Raw genomic sequence first — 18,453 nt, 5'->3', positions numbered from 1 at the left:
GAAAGGCGTGCACTGGCTTACTCAGAATTTTTTAATGTAAATTAGCAAAAGTCTGTTATGCAGAACTGAATTTTTCACTGACATGAAAGTATACTCTATGTTTTATGTTACCATCACAGAAGAATTTTCCCCCTCCACATAAAACAAAACAAAAACTCACACATCCAGGTTTTTTGAGGCATTTGTCCTGAGATGTTAATTAGCAGGAAAGGGGATGGGGATCAAGACTGAAGTGTACCATGCAGGCATGAACATTCCCTCCAAAAGTGGTGCTGGCTTCTACCTCAGCCATCTTTCCAGGAGGTAGTCAAAATCTGCCTTTACAATGCATACCTCCTGCCTGTAGTTCTATAATGCAGAATGGTTGCTAGTATAGTGCTGACTCATGTGGAAAGACTGAGTGAGTGTTCTCAGATCATCACAGCACTTCTTACTCCAGCCTTCAGAATTGACAACCTCAATAGAAGAGCATTCCAATTTCCTTTTTTTGTTGAGACAATCTCAAACAAGGTTTACTTAACTAAGTGCTGTCGTTTGAAATACAGCTTTCCATCACCTAAGTTTCAATTTCAAAGCTGCCGCAAGCAAACTGGCTCAAGGTTTTGATATTTCTAAAACTAAAGGTTTCCAGGTTACTTCTAAAAACGAAGGACCCAGGTAGTCAGTCCGTCAGGATCTCAGCTTCAGCTGTCAGCCTAGAGCCCAGCCTGTGCCAGAAGCACTGGCTTTCATGAAATGCACATGGACATCTTTGCAAGCCACAGCTTAGAACATTACCATACTTCCAATCTCCCACAGATTTAGACATTAGGCATTTATTAAGTTTGGAATTGGCTCTCTAATTCCGGCTGCTATGAATTTCTAAATATAAGTAATATTTCAGCTTTTCTTCATTCATGCTGGACTAAGATATAAATTAAACACAATGAAGTCACACGAATCACCCCACGAGAGGGGGAATGGAGAGTCCGCTGGTACTGTAGCTACTGAAGTCTGCGGCACTTCTCAGTGCTTTCCTATGAGACCCTTACGGGACAGTGGTTTTAAGGCCATATATACAAACACGTCTATTTCCAAGTTTGGGAAAAACAAATAGAACAAATGAATTACACTAACTTTTGTACACAAAGTTGTGACTTTGTACTAAACATATTTTAATTGTTTCCTAGTGGGGCATCTGACTACTAACCGAGTCAATCGCATGTTGATAAATACAGCAATCAACCTGAAGAGACGGAAATACAGACGGGTACAGAACAGTAGTCTTTATAATGTGACAGACTGTAAAACTTACTCTTACATGCTTAATCAGAGGAGTTTAAGCCTAAATTAAATTAGGTATTTTATATCTACAATTCCTTAAGCTTTGAAATTTATTTTTAAAGGCCAACAGCTAAATATTATCAACATGCTATATTTCAAATCACAAATACATCTTAACCTCTTAGATTCTAAAGACGTGGGTCAATGAAAAGTCACAGGCAAACACACATTCAACACACACACATCTATCATAGTGTTAAGATTGTCAAACGTTGACAATTCTTTAATTAACAGTAGGTAAATTCAAGCTGACACACATCTTACTGAGAAGTAAGCAGCCTAAAAGAAACTCATTTTAAAAACAGGTTAGGACAACACAGACTTCGATCTTTCGATCCATCTGCACCTGGGGTAACACCATCATCCAATTTAAGGAGACTAACACCTTTCCCTAGGAGGATGTCCCATTTACAACAGCATGGGGTCTGGAAAGCCGGGCTGAGAGGAACTACGCGCACATGATTAAATTTCTTGTTTGTTAAACCAAGCTTTATTGATAAAATGGAATTCAGAATATCTTACTAGGAACAGCAGCAGGCCCAACCAATCATGATAGGAAAAAAAATGTGGCAGTCTCCTACTGTGTAGGAAGCTGCTGCTTACCAATTAGTAACTGAATGTAAGGACTCATAAAGAGGTGCAAAGAATCTAGGCATTTTAGCCCCAACTTGATACTCTCATGAATATATGGTCTCACCTGCAATACTCTCGGCTGCAAGGAGAGGACATCCTAGAGACAGGTAAGAAGGATGGCCGTATTAACAAGCCAGTCCCTTGCCAGAACACAGACAGCTTTCCCTAACTCCCTGGATGGTGAGCTCTGTAAGATTTTGGAAGTCTTCATTGCCGTGTGTACATGAACATCTAGCTATGTGGCTGCTGCTTTCCCTATCCGAACCCCAAGTCCAAACACAGCATGACTGACTGTACCTGTTGTGTCACACAACAAGCCAAACATTTCCTTTATCATTGATAGTGATTTTAAAGCAGTTCATAATTAAATATGAGCACTTTGTACAAGGACAATTACACTTTACAAAAACCCAAAATCATACAACAAAAATTGCTGGAGTCTGATTTACAACATGAATTACGTTTGAAATCACGTTTACATAAGTCTCAAATTTACAATTAAAAAAAAAATCCACTCTGGGCTAGCTGTTCCGCCGCTGACGCTCTCTGGTGTAGTCCCTCCCCCACGTCGTACCCTTCCTTAAAGTTGATGACGGATGTTAAAAGGTTCGGCAAAGTTGAGCTGTACTCTCCTTTGGAGGCGAAGGTGAATCCATGGCTAGATGAGCAGCGTTACCACATATCATCAGTTGATGTAGAATCCTGTACAGGAAAACAAACAAAACAAGGCATTTTAATCAAAGATGCAAGATACCACAATCTCCTACTTTCTGGATAATGCAGAAAGACAAGGTTTTGTAATAAACTGACTTCTAGGACTTAGCTGGTTTTAAAAGTATGTATGTCTATATATGAAATACTAACATTTAATCTGCTTTGTTAAAAAGTAAGAAATCCTTTGGCCTGGTCTCACTCACTAAAAAATTCCATAAACAAACAAATAAATCCTTTGGTTTGGAAAAATATTTGAATGATTTTACTACGAGGATGAACAAATTAAACCAACAAAATTACTAAAAAGCTTGACCTAACTTATTTTACAACTCCATTTTCATGAAGTTGACTGCACTGTGGGAGGAAGGTGGAGGGAGGAAGGTGTAAGAGGGCTTCTTATGCAGCAGCACAGTGCGTGGGAGCTGCACTCAGTGACGCCGCCGAGTTAAGGGTCACTGCAGAAAGAAAGGCACTTCTCTAGTGTCTTAGTGCAGGCTCGGCCTCAGGACTGTGTCAGAGATCTGAAAGCATAAAAACACTTCATGATGAATATTCGGAATTCTGCAGCTGCTCCTTGTAAAACTCAGAATAATCCAAGATTCCGAGGAAAGAGATCCCTAACTTAATAAAAAACAAACAAACAAACAAACAAAAACGTTGAAGGCAGGTCTTCTGAAGTTGACTGTAGAGGCCTAAAAAGAGACCTTCTTTTGGGAGAGAGAAGCAGCCACTCACCATGATTATGTCCCCAGTCACTGGGACTCGGTAAGTGCTCCCCGGCTGTGTGAGGGAGGACGGACATGGAGAGGAGGAGCAGGGGGGAGGAAGTAAAACCACTACTCACAGTGTCGTCGTTTTTGTAAGGGTTCAGTCTATTGTAAACGGCTTCAATTACATTCCTCCTAGATGTTAAAAAATGCAGAAAGCAGTTAATCCTTCACAAAGTAAACTGCGGTTAATAGCCCCAGTCTAGTGCTCATCAAAGCTTCAAAAACCATCTTATACTTCAAATAGATTCCGTTCCAGCTCCTGCTGTTAACACCAAGCCCGTCTTTAAGATAGCTGTGTCCTCGTGTTAAAGTATGGCTTCTCTAAAATGGAATGAGTATAGCATTCCACTGGTTCAGATAACACTAGAGCAAAAGTCAGTTTATTTATTTAACAAATCGACCAGTGGTTTTTGTTTTTTGGTTTTTTTAAAAACTTATTTACTGTGAGCACATACACATGGAGGGCAGAGGTCAGTTTGCAGGAGTCTGATCTCTATTTCTACCACATGGGTTCTGCGGATCAAAAGCAAGCCACTAGGCTTGGGGCAGGTGCCTTTAAAAAAATTAAAACAAAACAACAAAATGCCAAAAGCAACCTCCCGGGAAGTCCAGCCTAGGGGTTTGGCAGCAGGGCTGGTAAGCGTCTCCTGCACAGCAGACCTGCGTCAGGACCTACAGTGCCATGTCTGTGATGGGCAAAATAATAGCCAGCTAGCTAGTGAGCTCTGGGTGTAATGAGACCCACTCTCAAAGATAAGATGGACAGCAACAGAGAGAGATGTCGTCTGTCATCAGCCCTACGTTAGTAACCTCTGGCCTCCAGGCACATGCATGTGCATGTACACAAATACATGTACACACACACACACACACTAAGGAGTCTATATGGCCTTACACCCTTCTACCTGGCTGACTTAAATGGCTACATGTGAGCAACAGCAATACCAATCTTAAGACATAGTAATTAAGGATGGTACCATAGTTTCCAAGGAGAAGCAACTTTAACATGCTATAGTAGAATAATCCAGCATATTACTGGCTCTGCTTTTCTTAATACCCCTTCAAAAAAACTTCTACAAAAACTAAAATGCTGAATATTTCCATGACAAATATAGGACTTTGTTTTTGAATACTATTTTATTTTCAAGTCTGTCCATGTGTGGTGGTACAGGCCTCACCCAGCACGCAACAGCTAAGAAAGATTACTTGAGTCAGCAGACCTCTTTATTCCTTAATAGCAGGGCAAGTGAGAGACTTTGAATTTATTCTTCAGTATCACAAACTACACACACATTTCTCCCCCCCACCCCCAATGTAATGGTGCTTTTAAAGTATAGTCTTCACACTTCTAAAACTGACTGGAAGCAATTTAATGGACAGTCAGTCACATCAAAAGTTTTCAAAAAATACAAGTTTCAACAGGAGCTTTTAGAATCCCTGGTGAAGTGATCACAAAGAGTAAAGATTAGCAACATGTGCAAACTACAGAAATGTAAAGAAATGGTCACAATATCCTTCTATGTGCCAGGCACTGAATTAAAACAAAACAACCAAAACACTTGAAGCCTGGCAGTGGTGGCACATGCCTTTAATCCCAGTACTCGGGAGGCAGAGGCAGGTGGATCTCTGTGAGTTCGAGGCCAGCCTGGTCTACAAAGTGAGATCCAGGACAGGCTCCAAAACTACACAGAGAAACCCTGTCTCAAAAAACAAAAGAAAGAAAGAAACAAAAACCCAAACAACAACAAACCACTTGAATTGTGCAATGCACATTGTTAACTACAGGTGTAAGCTTAATATCTAACACAAATTAGTATGGTTCTATGAAGCGATAGGAAAGGGGAAAAAGGCAAAGAAGTATCTACCCTTTCTGACACCAAACATCAATCAATAATAAACAACCAAACACTGGAAAATACAGACATGTAGAAACACTGCCCAGACTGAAGACAATCGTGAGTGTTAACTTACACAAGGATTGACAGCACAAAAATACCCCACCACTATTGCCATTGCCACTTACACTTCTGTGTATCATGTCATTTAAAATAATCTTTCACTGTATTATTTATCCTTTGAGGAAATCAGTGTTACGCAAGCTTCCACCAAGAACAACCCTCAGTACAATTATAAACAGTGACAATTAAGTACTGATTCCAAACAAGGACTGCATTTCCTAACAGTGAAGACAGAAGGCGAACACTAGAGTAAACCATCGTCATCTACAGACAAAGGCTGCAGCTGCAGAACATACTCACTTGCTTGCCAATTCACCCCCTGGTGGGAGGCTGGGGATGCTCTCACTTGCTAATGTCCGCATCACATGGACTAGGTCAGGGACGCCTTCCCCCTGCTTCTTTATGATTTCTGGGAATCAGAAGTACTTTTTTTGTAAATGTTGTCAAAACTCAATTTTTAAAACACTGAAACAAAGGTATCTTAGGTTATCACAGACAGTATTTACTACACCAAACTTGTATAAAAATCATCAATGTTCTTAAAAAATTTAAGGCCAGGGAATGCAGAAGAAGACACAAAATATCAACTTCAATGAATGGAAACAAGATAAAAATGTGAAAGGAAAAAAAATACTTTGTGTTAACTTGATGTGTTAACCGATCAAGGTGTGTACAAATGACTTCCTTTAGGATGCTGTTTAGTTACTGTTGAGGAGATCAACTCCCGTCCTTACACTGGATACAAGTTTTCTGTACTTTACCCTGTAAAATACATTGCACATACAAAAATAAATAAATAAATAAAAAACTCAAGACTTGAAAAAGTACCTTTAAATATAGGGCAATTTATTGAGATATACTAGATCCTATCATTCTAACCTATATTTTTATAGTGGCAACATGACCTAAGTAGATAAATTAATTATATTCTTGAGTATCACTCTGTATATCAATTTCCCCTCTAAGACACCTTTAAATGATATACAGATAAACACAGCCCCCTTCATTTGTTACGTAAGCAAGGCTTCAAATTAAAAGGTTCAAATTTTATGACAAAAAGATGAAAAATAGACTTAGGAACTGTCCGGCTGCATTGAAAACAGTTTCACAGCATCAGGTTGGCCTGAGGGTACAGAGAGGAATCTGCAGCATTATCAGGCAGTTGCTGTTATTCTTATCAGAGACATCCCAAGCTGTGAACAGACACCCTTACCCCAACTCTAAACTAAGTACAAGATGTCATTTGGAAACTCCGCATATTTACTCTCCGGGCAAATTCCCGTCCAAGGCACTTGAACATTTATTTTTGTTTCTCAATATTTATAGTAAGAAATGGTATTTTCTTTGCCATCAGAGCAAGAAATTTTCATTCTAGTTCTCCATCTGTAAATTCCTCTGAAAATAACATATATAAAATCTTCATTCACTATCAAGTCTCAAAAATGTTACTTCACCATTAAAGGCACACATTAAGACAGACATCGCTACCCATAAAATCTCTTTAAATGGCTCAGAATTATCCTTCTAAAATAAAGGCCAAACTTTACATCTATTATATCATGCCTTCTTTTCTTCAAACAATTAACAAAATAAAAGAGTCTTAAATCTGAACAGAAAGCAAGGATCTCAGATTTGGTTTGCCAAGTTCCTTTATTGTATGATCTTTAACATTTTGGCATATTAATTTTCTACATGGTTCTAATGCTGAAAATCTACTATACAAAAATAAAGGGATTTGGTGCTTGCCTATGCTACACAAGTTCACAATCTAAAAGCATAACACACAACACAGTGTCTACTAGGCCAATACAATCATTCGGTGAAAGCTCTGGATACAGGAGAAATGAACACTGATGATAAACGCAACCAAGGATGGCTTCGGTTCTAAATGTAAAAACCCACTGTATTTGATGTAGCTTACATCTTCATCAAAATATAAGTTATGATATTTTAATTGTGAAGAATACAGGAAAATAAATTCTTTTAAGATAATAAAAGCTTTAGAAACCATTAGAATCTCTTATTTGATGTGGGACAATCATTTAAATTGAACAATTACACTATCCCTGCTTCCTTCAGCTTCTAGAAAAGTCCTGAATGTTAAGAAACTTCTTTTAATTGTTCTTGGACTACATATTTTAATTAGACTGCACAAAGACTTGGTGCTTTCCTAAAGAATCTAAATGTCAAGAATTCTCTGTTTCATAAACACAAGACACAACCACACTCTGATCCTCCCCACTTTCCTCAATGAACTTAAGGAATTCTCAGTTCCCTCCATATTAGCAACTGTTCAGGGAGTCAGGCCAATAGCAGCGATAGGACAGTCACATATAGGTGAGGATAATCTTAAATCGCCTAAGGACCACAAGTGCAACAGCATCTGGTTATGTAAGGCAACGGGCTTTTCATCACCTCCCCTCAGTAAAGGAGAAGGGAGGCTCTGAGGAGCTTTGTCCTTCCAATGTTGTAGACACAGATGCCAAAAATGTTGAAAGCAAATCACATGAGGCTTAGTAGGTCACAGCAATTGAGTCAAGGCATGTATTTAAAGAAAGAAAAAGGTATTTGGTGCCTGTTTTAGAAGCTGTGTACCTCTTCAGTTAAGACATACATCTTTTACAGTGCAAAGATACATTTCTTCTATGCCTTTAAATAGCAGCAGCTTTAACTAACATGATTTTCTCTCTAGTTGCATCTCATCATATCTAAAAATATCATACTTAATTTATGACACATTACCTCCAACTGCATGGTACAACACTTGAACATAGCAAAATACTGGCTTTTAATGTAAACTCTGCCCAGGTGGCAACTGTCACTTGATAGTATGAAATATAAAACTTACTATAATAAAATTATATGTAGTGAATATCTGATAATTCCACCAAAAAACTTACTTTAAAAATAAAGCACACTGAAGAGGAAAATAGCAATTCATTTCTAAAACTGGATTCCATTCCATAATAAAAATACTAAAGTACTTATTATTTCTTTATATCAATAAAATGTATGCCCAGGTTAAGGTTCCAAATATCAACATCAACTTACCCCATACATTTTTTTTTGGTTCCATATATTTCTACTAATCAGCAATTTAGACTAATCACTCTGTAACATTCTAAGTATTTTTAACTTTACTGTTTTATCTACAAATAACATATTAAAATAACTTAAGATGTAAAAAATTACAAGACCCTTGAAAATAGTGAGGAAAAATGCATGACTAGTACACTCCATGAATGAAATATTAAACAGTACAAACATACGTTACCACAGGGGAGGAAAAGTAATAAACCTCAAGCCTCTAGGTACACCGACAACCCAAGCCAAGCATGATTCTAATAGACAGATTACAAATGATATCAAGCAATAAAAAGGGAGAAAATAAAATTAAGATGCACACTAATTTTAATAATGAAGACACAATGGGATGCAATAGTGCGGTAGGTCAATGCTTGCATGCCAATTATGGTATCAGGAGACCAAAATGGACTTTTTACACTCAAGTGTTTGTTTATAGGGCCTGCGTTCTCTACACGCTTATTGTACATATCCACACAGTGAACCTAGTGTCTGGGGAGATAATGCTTATGCTTCTACTTAGCAGCTTCACCAAAGATCATGTAAGCACTGGGGCGTGGCTCAGAGGAAAACACTTGCCTACTGTGCAAGAGACCTTAGACTTGGTCCCTAGTTCCACAACCAACCTACCCACCCCACCAACAAAAGATTGATTTCTCCAATATTTAAAACTGTCACTTTTTTTTTTTTGAGGTATAAATACTTGTTCTAAATAATCTGCCGAAATGTAAGAAGCACATTCCTACAGTTCTTGATCTCACTGGAGAGTTGATTCATGCCAGCTCTGTGTGGTAATGTGAAAGAGCTTACGGCTTAGGAGGGAGCTGTCAGAGCCGAAGCTAAATTTAAAAGCTGTGGGGTGTGACAGTTGTTAACAACCAGCTGATCTTCAAGTCATCAAAAACAAAAACAAACAAACAAACAAACCACACCAAACAAAACCACCCCCAAACCAACAACCAACCAAACACAGGTAAATAAATGAAATATTCCAGAGATTTAAGTTAATGCACACAACTTTTCACAGGAAGATGACATACTCCAACACAGGACAAATTAAATCGGGTTTTCCTAGCATAAAATTACTCACGCCAGTGAGTTCAGCAATCATTTTAGATTCATGCTTCAATCATTCAGAACAGAGTTCTCTAATCATAACGCACAAGGGCATGCTAGTTCCTACTGCTCTGACAGACTCCTGGGGCACACATCTAAATGTTTACTACACAATGTCCTTTCCACGTTTACACGCTAAGTACTAGATGTTAAAGGCATGTAAAGAACTAAAAACTCTAAACATTAGACTCTGTGTTCAAGGCTTTGTTTGTGAAATAAAGCTACTTATTTTTGTGAAATGATCCACCTTCTACTCTGCATTCCAGGTACTTGTCCAGCTCCGCCTCCTTCTTCACAGCTTCTGCTGAGACTTTAGGTGCATTGGGAAAACAGATCAAAATCACACTCATGTTGTCTCGACTTCCCTGGGAAGAAAAAGGGCAAGAAAATATTTGGTTTTCCTTCTACTTTTTAAAACCCTGAGAATCTTTAACTATGCCAATTATAACTACATCATTTCTGGTTTGAAAAAAAAATGTTATTTTTAAGGAGAAAAAAGTAGACATGTATGTGGGGAGAAAGTTGCCTCCACACAATATATTAAGTATTATAAGCAGCATTCCAGGAGAAACAATCATTACGGGCTACATCCTTTGTGAGAAGAGCCTATAAAACAAAACTTTTCCCAATTATTCTCTGGTAGCCACTTTGCTGGGAGTCACCTGCCATGTCAACAGCACACAGACGTACATGCCATCTCACACGGCAGAGCTTGCCTACGCTAGTCTCTACACTGTTGTCATGGCACATTGTGGGGTTAATGCAGTTTGTTTCTGAAGTAGAACTATGCTATCAGCAGGAAAACTAGATGACGTTTATACTTTTATAAGACATATTATATTTAACTTATATGATAAAGTACTGACTTAACTTAGGAAGCACATTCAAATTATTCAAACTGCCTTTTGAATAATTTTGAATTGACAGCTTTCCTACACTTTCCTTACTTTTAATATTTAATATTTAGAAAAATTGATCTTATACACATAAAACAAATAATTCAATTAGCTTAATAGCAAAGATAGACTCTTACGAGGAAAATCATAAAATGTGGCAAATGCTAAGGTACTGAATTAAAGCAGAACACAGAAAAATAAAGTCTACTTTGAGTAATTTACTAAAATTCGAGTCTAACAATTCGGTCTTTATTTAGCTAACACCACTTTATTCTCCAGCACTACAGAGCAAACCTAGCAAAAGGCTGCTGAGTGGGACAAAGCACGTACGCCTTACTGCTGTTCTCTCTGTTCAGAAACTGACGTCACATGGCCCCCACGCCCTTTAAAAACACACGTGCAGGTGTTACAAAAACTGTCCTAGCAGAGCTGGGATTTTACACTGAGCTAAGTGTGTGGATACGTAAACGTCTGTTTTTAAAGCCTAAGTCAACAAGCGTTATCGGTGAAACATTACTGTACAGGCAACGCTGATGCTGAGCCAAGGACCCAAAGTTTCTTGTCTAGATGCTGCGACTGAAGTTGTGTAATTCTGTAGAAATGAGTTCTGAATTCTCAGGAAAGCGAGCGGCATGTATCGGCTATGTATTACCTATCAGACTACAGTGTGTGCGCGCATGTGCGCACACACACACTGACTCACTAATGTAAATCTTTAATAGTCCTATAAGTTAGATATTATTTATTTATATTTTATAGCTGAGAGAGGTTGAACAATTTATTTAGGTCTGAAGAGTACAAAAGTAATAGAGGTAAGCCTTGCTCCCAGGTCTGTTTGACTCTTAATTCTGCAGAACCTTCTCTGGCTTCAGCCTCCTCATCTGTAAAATAAAGGGACTCAGCTAGCTTATCTATGTACATGATCCCATTTGATCCTCCCAAAAGCCCCACTAGGCAGGGTAATCTCTGTTCTTTTATGTAACAATTCAATAAAAGCTTACCTCAAGTTGCAGGGTCTCACCCCGAGTCCTCTGACTCCACGTCCGAGGCTATCTGTATTGTGCCATACCCAACCCTCACTCAACTCTGCTGGTCAGCTAGTGTTCCAAAGCATTTCCAGAACTTCAGATAGAGCTCAAAACCTTCCCTCCCTTTTCCCAGGCACTCACATAGAATCTTTTATCTCTTATTCTTCTATAGTACCAAAAGTTTAAATGCTCATGGTTAGAGACCAAACATTCAGACACAACCCTTGCCCAGATGGTAACTGGCTAACTCCTAAAGTATCCCTATACTTTCACAGTTGGTAAAGAATATAATGTAATTGTGCCAAAAATTTATTTTTGATGTCTACAGGCTCCTCAACGATTAAAGGGAACAGTAATTAATGGCATAAAGTTGAGTGGGAAGAAAAAAAAAAGAAGTCTACCTTGTACAAACAGGTGTCGACTACTTCATTGCAAACTTTCTCAAGGTCATCAGTGACTTCAAGTCTGGATCTCACGAAGTCACAGAGCTCTTCGTTTCCCATGACGTCCCAGATACCATCACATGCAAGAATGATGAACTGATCATCCTCTTCAGACCTCTCAATATCATGGACTTCTGGCTCGGGTGAGACAAGCTGCTCCGTGGGGCCTTTTCCATGGACACACTTGTAATCGAAATCCCCAAGGGCCCTTGACACAGCCAGAGAGCCGTTCACACGCTGAATCATCACAGAGCCCCCTGCATTCTGAATTCGTTCTTTTTCCAGCGGATTGCTTGGTTTGTGGTCTTGTGTGAAGAAGTGAACTTTCCTGTTCCTACAAAGTAACCCTCTCGAGTCTCCACAGTTAATGAAATAGGTGTGCTGCGGAGAAATTAAGACCCCCACAGCTGTCGACCCACTTCTATCTGCACCATGTTTCTTCTCTGACATAACTCTCATGTGTTCATCAATCTCCAGAAAACCTGTTCTGATTCCATTCTTTACATTCTCCACAGAAGGTGCTCCTGCAGAGCCTTTAAAATCCTGGTTATTGGTGATGTGATCTAACAAATGCTCACAGCAGTATTTGGCAACCTGAGAACCAGCATGCCCATCATACACAGCAAAGAATGACCATGTCTCAAGTCCACTTGGCAAACCGATCACAGCTGTATGTGCATCCTCCATTTCAACTCGCCAACCTTGCATGCTGCTTAGGCCATAGCGTAACCCATTCCCCTGCCCCTGGGCATTATGCTTTTCCATCTTTGGCTTGTCTAAAAATGCTCCCATTATGACTTGATCCTCTAGGTCTGTAAAGGAAGAGAGATAAGAAAGTCAGTAACTGAAACAAAACATATGCAATAGTCTTTTGAAAGTGCCTCCCAGATACAGGAAGCTGTGACGACAACTCTGGGTGCCAGCCATAAGCACTGCACTGCTGACTTGGAATGTGGAGACTAACAAGAAAGAGAAGGCGGGTCAAGTACAGCTCAACCAGACAAGCAGCAGCAGAGGGAACTAAGTCCCCAGGAAAAGGGAAGCTTGTCTGCCTCTCTGTGATACCCAGGAGACCCAGCAGTGACCATTAACTTACATGAATAAGGCAAGATTTCAGGGTGTACTCATCACGTGCAATTGTGTAATTATGGTGTGTGTCAACAAAAACTCACACTGGTCCCAATTTTCAGTGCCTTTCTTTAAGTCCTTGTGCAGGTCATTCTCCTTAGCTGGAATCCCTACCTCACTCACCTCTTTACTAACAGAAAAACCACCTGGACCTATCCTTCAAGTCCAGTTCAGATTCTACCCTTCATCAGACTCTGCAGTCTTTGATGAAACCAGTCAATTTCTAAAGAGGTCAGCTTCAATTTTCAAGCCGCACCGCATTTAATGACAAATTTTATTATAGAAAAAAAGGTAACAGAATTAATCTGATAATAAAGCTAATAGTAATAATATGTATCATTATTACATGCTTTATGACCATTAGGTATAAATCATAAAAGAGATTCAAAGGGTCTAGTTCGGCTCATCTAACCCTTTGCCAATACTTAACAGCCAGCTCCTCGATCTGGAATGGACCCACACAGATACATTTCAACATTTTAATAACGCATTTAATAATGCAGTCCAAAGTAATCAAATGAGTCTCAAACTAAAGAAAATCTTCAAGTAGAATAGAATACTGTGCTGAAGAGAGAAAGGGGGTAGAGGAGATGTGTATAATGAGGGTGATGGATGCTGTCCAGATGAAGTTTTGAAACTAGAGGACTAAAGACCCAGTAATGATAAACCCTTTAGAAAAGAATTTTGCTTCACAGCAATCCCCCCAACACCACTTTCTTATGCTGAACAACTGATGCCCAGGGAGAGAAAACTAAACCAACTCCTCCAAGTTCTCTCACTTACACACACACACACACACACACTCCAAAAATGACATTTTTAAAATTCCCATGTTGGGGTTGGGGATTTAGCTAGTGGTAGAGCGCCTAGCAAGCACAAGGCCCTGGGTTCAGTCCTCAGCTCCAGAAAAAACAAACAAACAAACAAACAAATTCCCATGTCATTATAAGGCCTACCAAAGTTGCAAATCATAGGGGCAAAATCAGATGAGATACACATAGGAACACATAGTCTTCTAAGACCTTCCCAACAACAGCAGGTACAAGTTATGAAGTCAGACCTGCTGGGTTTAAATTCTTGCTCTACTCTTTAACAGTGTGACCACAGCGAGTGTGAGACTACTAGCTTTTCTGAATGGGTTTCTTCATCTGTGTAATAAGGTGCTGATCCCCCCACAACCCCCACCAAGACAGGGTTTCTCTGTGTAGCCCTGGCTGTCCTAGAACACATTTTATAGACCAGGCTGGCCTTGAACTCAGAGCTGTCCTGGATCTCACTCTGTAGACTAGGCTGGCCTCAAATTCACAGAGATCCACCTGACTCTGCCTCCTGAGTGGTGGGATTAAAGGCGTGTGCCACTACCACCTGGATCTTGTGGGATTCTTACAAGGGATAAATGTACAATGCACTTAGCATCATGTCTAGCATAGTATACACATAATATAGTAAAGCCGTTTATTATTATGCAATACTTATGGTACTATTTTTCTACGAGAGCAAGAGTCAGCTATAATAATGTTTCTCCTGGACACCAGTTTGTCACCCTTTAGTAAAAAAACTTGTATATATTATACATTTGGGGAGTGGCAGAGATTGAACTCAGAAACCTCACTTAGCTAGGTTAAGTAGTCTACTAATAAGTACACATTTATCCCTTGTATAATATACTTTAGGGGTTGGGGATTTAGCTCAGTGGTAGAGCGCTTGCCTAGCACGTACAAGGCCCTGGGTTCGATCCTCAGCTAAAAAAAAAACAAAAACCAAAAAAACCCAAAAAAACCCCCAAACTTTAAAGAAATTAGTAAATGGAGGAGGCAACTAAAAATGTCACTTCTTGCCCACCAGACAATATCAGAAGTTGGGAAGAGTGTGAGTAAACCAGAAACTCCAGTGATCTCACTAATAGCAAAAGCTGGAAGATACAATACACATCAACACAGTGACCCTAATGACCACTCCAGAGCAGTATGCTATCAATGCCCAGGCAATGGCATTCATGTCACCTCTGTGGTTGTGTCTGAGCTGCATCTTATAAAGTAGGAGCAAGGCAGCAAAGGTAAGGTAATAATACTATTCCTCCAAGTTGCTGTTCCAGATGTACACTTGTGTTAACAAGCTCAAGTACACCATGCTTCTGTCGTCAGTTAAAGAACTTGAACTATGTCATCTTAAAGAAACTAACTGCCCCATCTGCCAAAGAAAATGTGTGTGACTATTACTAAGAGCTACAAATGGCAACCACTGGAAATAACCTGCTTATTAGAAGGTACGATAGACAGCATTTAACAACAGACATTTAATTCTATCACACATCGTTCTCAACAAAAGGCAGTATCTTTAGTAATACAGCAGAGTCATTCTACACACACACACACACACACACACACACACACACACACACACACACGGTACAGCACATACAGTGAGGGCAGCAGCCAGCTCAAGGACAATGGCTGCAAACTCCATGAGCACTGCTGTGACCTCAGCACTCAGAGCCTAATGGCAGAAGTGCAACAGCACATCACACTACTAGCTTCTCTATGGGAGAAACCAGACAGTCTGGCTGTACTGAAGGGACAAAGAGGATTAGAGAACACTGCCTCCTCTACAGTGTCCTAACTCTTCCAACAGTTACCTCTACCGAGAAGTCCAAAGAAAACTAAACCAAGATGTGTTTTCAAAGCACAGGATGTTCTCTTAAAAACCAACCTATAGCCCACACACACACCTCTCAACAACGAGAAGACATTAATGAATGATTACCGACATCTCACATTGTTTGGGTGCATGTAGGGAAGAAGTACCAGCCAAGCACTATTCACAAGTTTTATGAATGTATTAACATCTTTAAATTGTTATGCCAATATTGGCATTATTACACCCCTACCTTACCAATGAAGAAACTGAGCCATTAAGTTACCTACTAAAGGCTTAACAGCAAGTTGCCTCATTTGGGTGTGAATTGCCTTAGCTAGGCTGACTAGCCAGCTGGGTATATGTGTGAATTGTGATTAGGACATCTGATGCCGATCTAGACTATCATTCTGCAATTTTCCCACTGTAAGTGGACCTATTAATGCTAACCTTCTGAACGACACTGCAAATCAGTCATAGACAGCTTGGTAAGAAAGGAGGCACTGACTACTATATTCCTACAAACAGCAAATCTAGATTTTCACTTTGCATAACAAGAAACCTTGCTCTCCCCTTTAGAAACAAGTCCAGGACTTATTTACCATGTATGCATATGGAATTACCAAATAAATTAATTCCTCCAAACTAAAGTAGGTGATTCACAAATCTTACCTACTTAGACTCTGAATAACTTATAGAAACCTAGTGAAGTAGCCAACTATAAACTACATAAAAAACAATGCTGATTATGGAACTGTAATGTCAGAAGGTCTTTACTAATATAAATATTGTTTACATAGACCTCTTGCATACCTGGTTGACTAAACAGTATTTTACTTGGTCCAATTATTAAATGAACAGGTGTGTGTGTGTGTGTGTCTCCATGAAAAAAGTTCTATTCAGTTTTCTGAGTCTTACACCTACTTGAGTACAGACTGGGTCTCATCACAAGTAGTAGCAGGTGATCTGAATTTCAAAGAAAAGTGCTCTCTGGGCGGTGGTGGCGCAGGCCTTTAATCCCACCACTCTGGAGGCAGAGGCAGGAGGATCTGTGAGTTTGAGGCCAGCCTGGTCTCTAAAGAGACGAGTTCCAGGAAACGCTCCAAAGCTACACAGAGAAACCCTGTCTGGGAAAACCAAACCAAACCAAACCAAACCAAAACAAAAAACAAAAAAAACAAAAAACCAACCAACCAACCAAACAAAAAACACAAGCAAAGTGTTATGGTAAACATTTTGAGTCCTTTAAGATGAAACCAACCTCTAAACTGAAAAATCCACTCATTAAAGGTCAACCATTGCCTGCTTTTTCCTGTAATGCTAGGAACCAAGCCCAGGACCTGGTGTATGACACAGTCTATAGCAAAATGACATCCTTAACCCCTCAGCAGCTGGTGCCTCTCACTAAGCAAAGCTAATGTAACAGTCTACTGGTCATGAGGTTTAATCCACTAAGCAGCACACTGAATAGCAGTTAACAAGCTTTACATATTTTACCATTGACCCTGAGAACTGTAACAGCAAACATGAAAACAACTTGACTACTCTTTAGAAGGCAGAATAGATAAATAAGGGGATATTATTTATACTATGCTATACTACACATCCCTATGCAACCCCATATTAGCCTTAAATAATAAATCATCTATTTTGGGCAGTCTTAAAAAAATTGAATCAAACTCTACAAGTATTTGTTTGCCTATGAACACAGTCTAATAAAACAGTCCCCAAAGCTTTTATGTCAAACAGACACATGTCAACAATGTGGGAAAAATGATACTCTCTTAGCAACTGATACTGCATTATCTCGTATGGAGCTCTCCATGCTGAGAATACTGAATGTGGATATTTACGACGGGGGCTGGTAAGATTCAAGGGTAGACTCAAATAACAAAGCACTGCTAAGGCTAAGCTGGCATTCCAACAGGAAGGATGCTGGGAACTAGAGGGCCTTTGACGAGCATTAAAATAGATTTAGTTATAAAAATGGGACTATGTGGAATAGATCTGCCTAAGAGATGGGAATCTAAAGATGGGAAGGAAAGCCACAGAGAAAGAGGAGTGCAAAGAGTACGAGACAAGAAGCTTCCCAGGGAAAGGGGAATGGTGGGGCACTGGCTAAGAGCTCAGGAACAACACGGGAGGTATATGGGAGTTCTATCAGGGGATGCCGAACAGGAACACACGAGTACCATCAACTCCGCATTCGACACAGTTCGTCAGCACTTATGGACCGACAAACCTGGTCCTCAAGGAGTTGGCTGCCTCCTGAAGTGGACACCGAATAGTAGTATGAGGCAACACATGAACAGCTGCAGTTGAGGAAAGCAACACATGTTGCTTACAGTCCCATCCCTGCAAAGGATAATTTAGACCATACAAAGCACTTTTAATTTCCCAAGCCACTACTAATTAAGGCAGCTACCTCAAGGTTATCTACAGCAATGAGAAAGAAGCGCATACAAACTACAACAAATTGGGAGGGAAGAGCTAATAATAAGAAGGGAAAACCAAAAAATTTTGTAACATATTTATAAATTTAATTTTGATAACTACCTTTCTGGGCTCCCACACCATTATCTTCCTTGGCTCCTTCACATCAACATCTCTCAAATAGTGTGACAGACTGAGTTTTTTTTGAGACAGGGTTTCTACAAAGTTGCTCTGCCTGGCCTGGGACTTGCTTGCTATGTGAATAAGAGTCTTGAACTCACAGTTTCAGGGGT

General features: G+C 39.6%; 1 protein-coding gene across 1 annotated transcript in view; it reads right to left on the bottom strand.

Moving 5' to 3' along the window:
* Window positions 1–799: 799 nt before the first annotated feature.
* The window catches only part of Ppm1a (protein phosphatase, Mg2+/Mn2+ dependent 1A), a 39,363-nt gene continuing 21,709 nt past the window's right edge, over window positions 800–18,453 (bottom strand). The window contains exons 2-6 of the mRNA XM_036205862.1: window positions 11,924–12,777; window positions 9,846–9,963; window positions 5,699–5,807; window positions 3,515–3,572; window positions 800–2,658 (exon numbers count right to left, since the gene is read on the bottom strand). Of these exons, the coding sequence (XP_036061755.1) occupies window positions 2,629–2,658; window positions 3,515–3,572; window positions 5,699–5,807; window positions 9,846–9,963; window positions 11,924–12,757 (1,149 nt within the window). The 5' untranslated portion in view covers window positions 12,758–12,777 and the 3' untranslated portion in view covers window positions 800–2,628. The remainder of the gene's footprint in view (window positions 2,659–3,514; window positions 3,573–5,698; window positions 5,808–9,845; window positions 9,964–11,923; window positions 12,778–18,453) is intronic.

The sequence above is a fragment of the Onychomys torridus genome, chromosome 14, assembly GCF_903995425.1.
Source record: "Onychomys torridus chromosome 14, mOncTor1.1, whole genome shotgun sequence".
NCBI lineage: Eukaryota > Metazoa > Chordata > Mammalia > Rodentia > Cricetidae > Onychomys > Onychomys torridus.
Note: the sequence above shows the minus strand (reverse complement) of the source record. Positions and strands in the feature narration are given on the sequence as shown.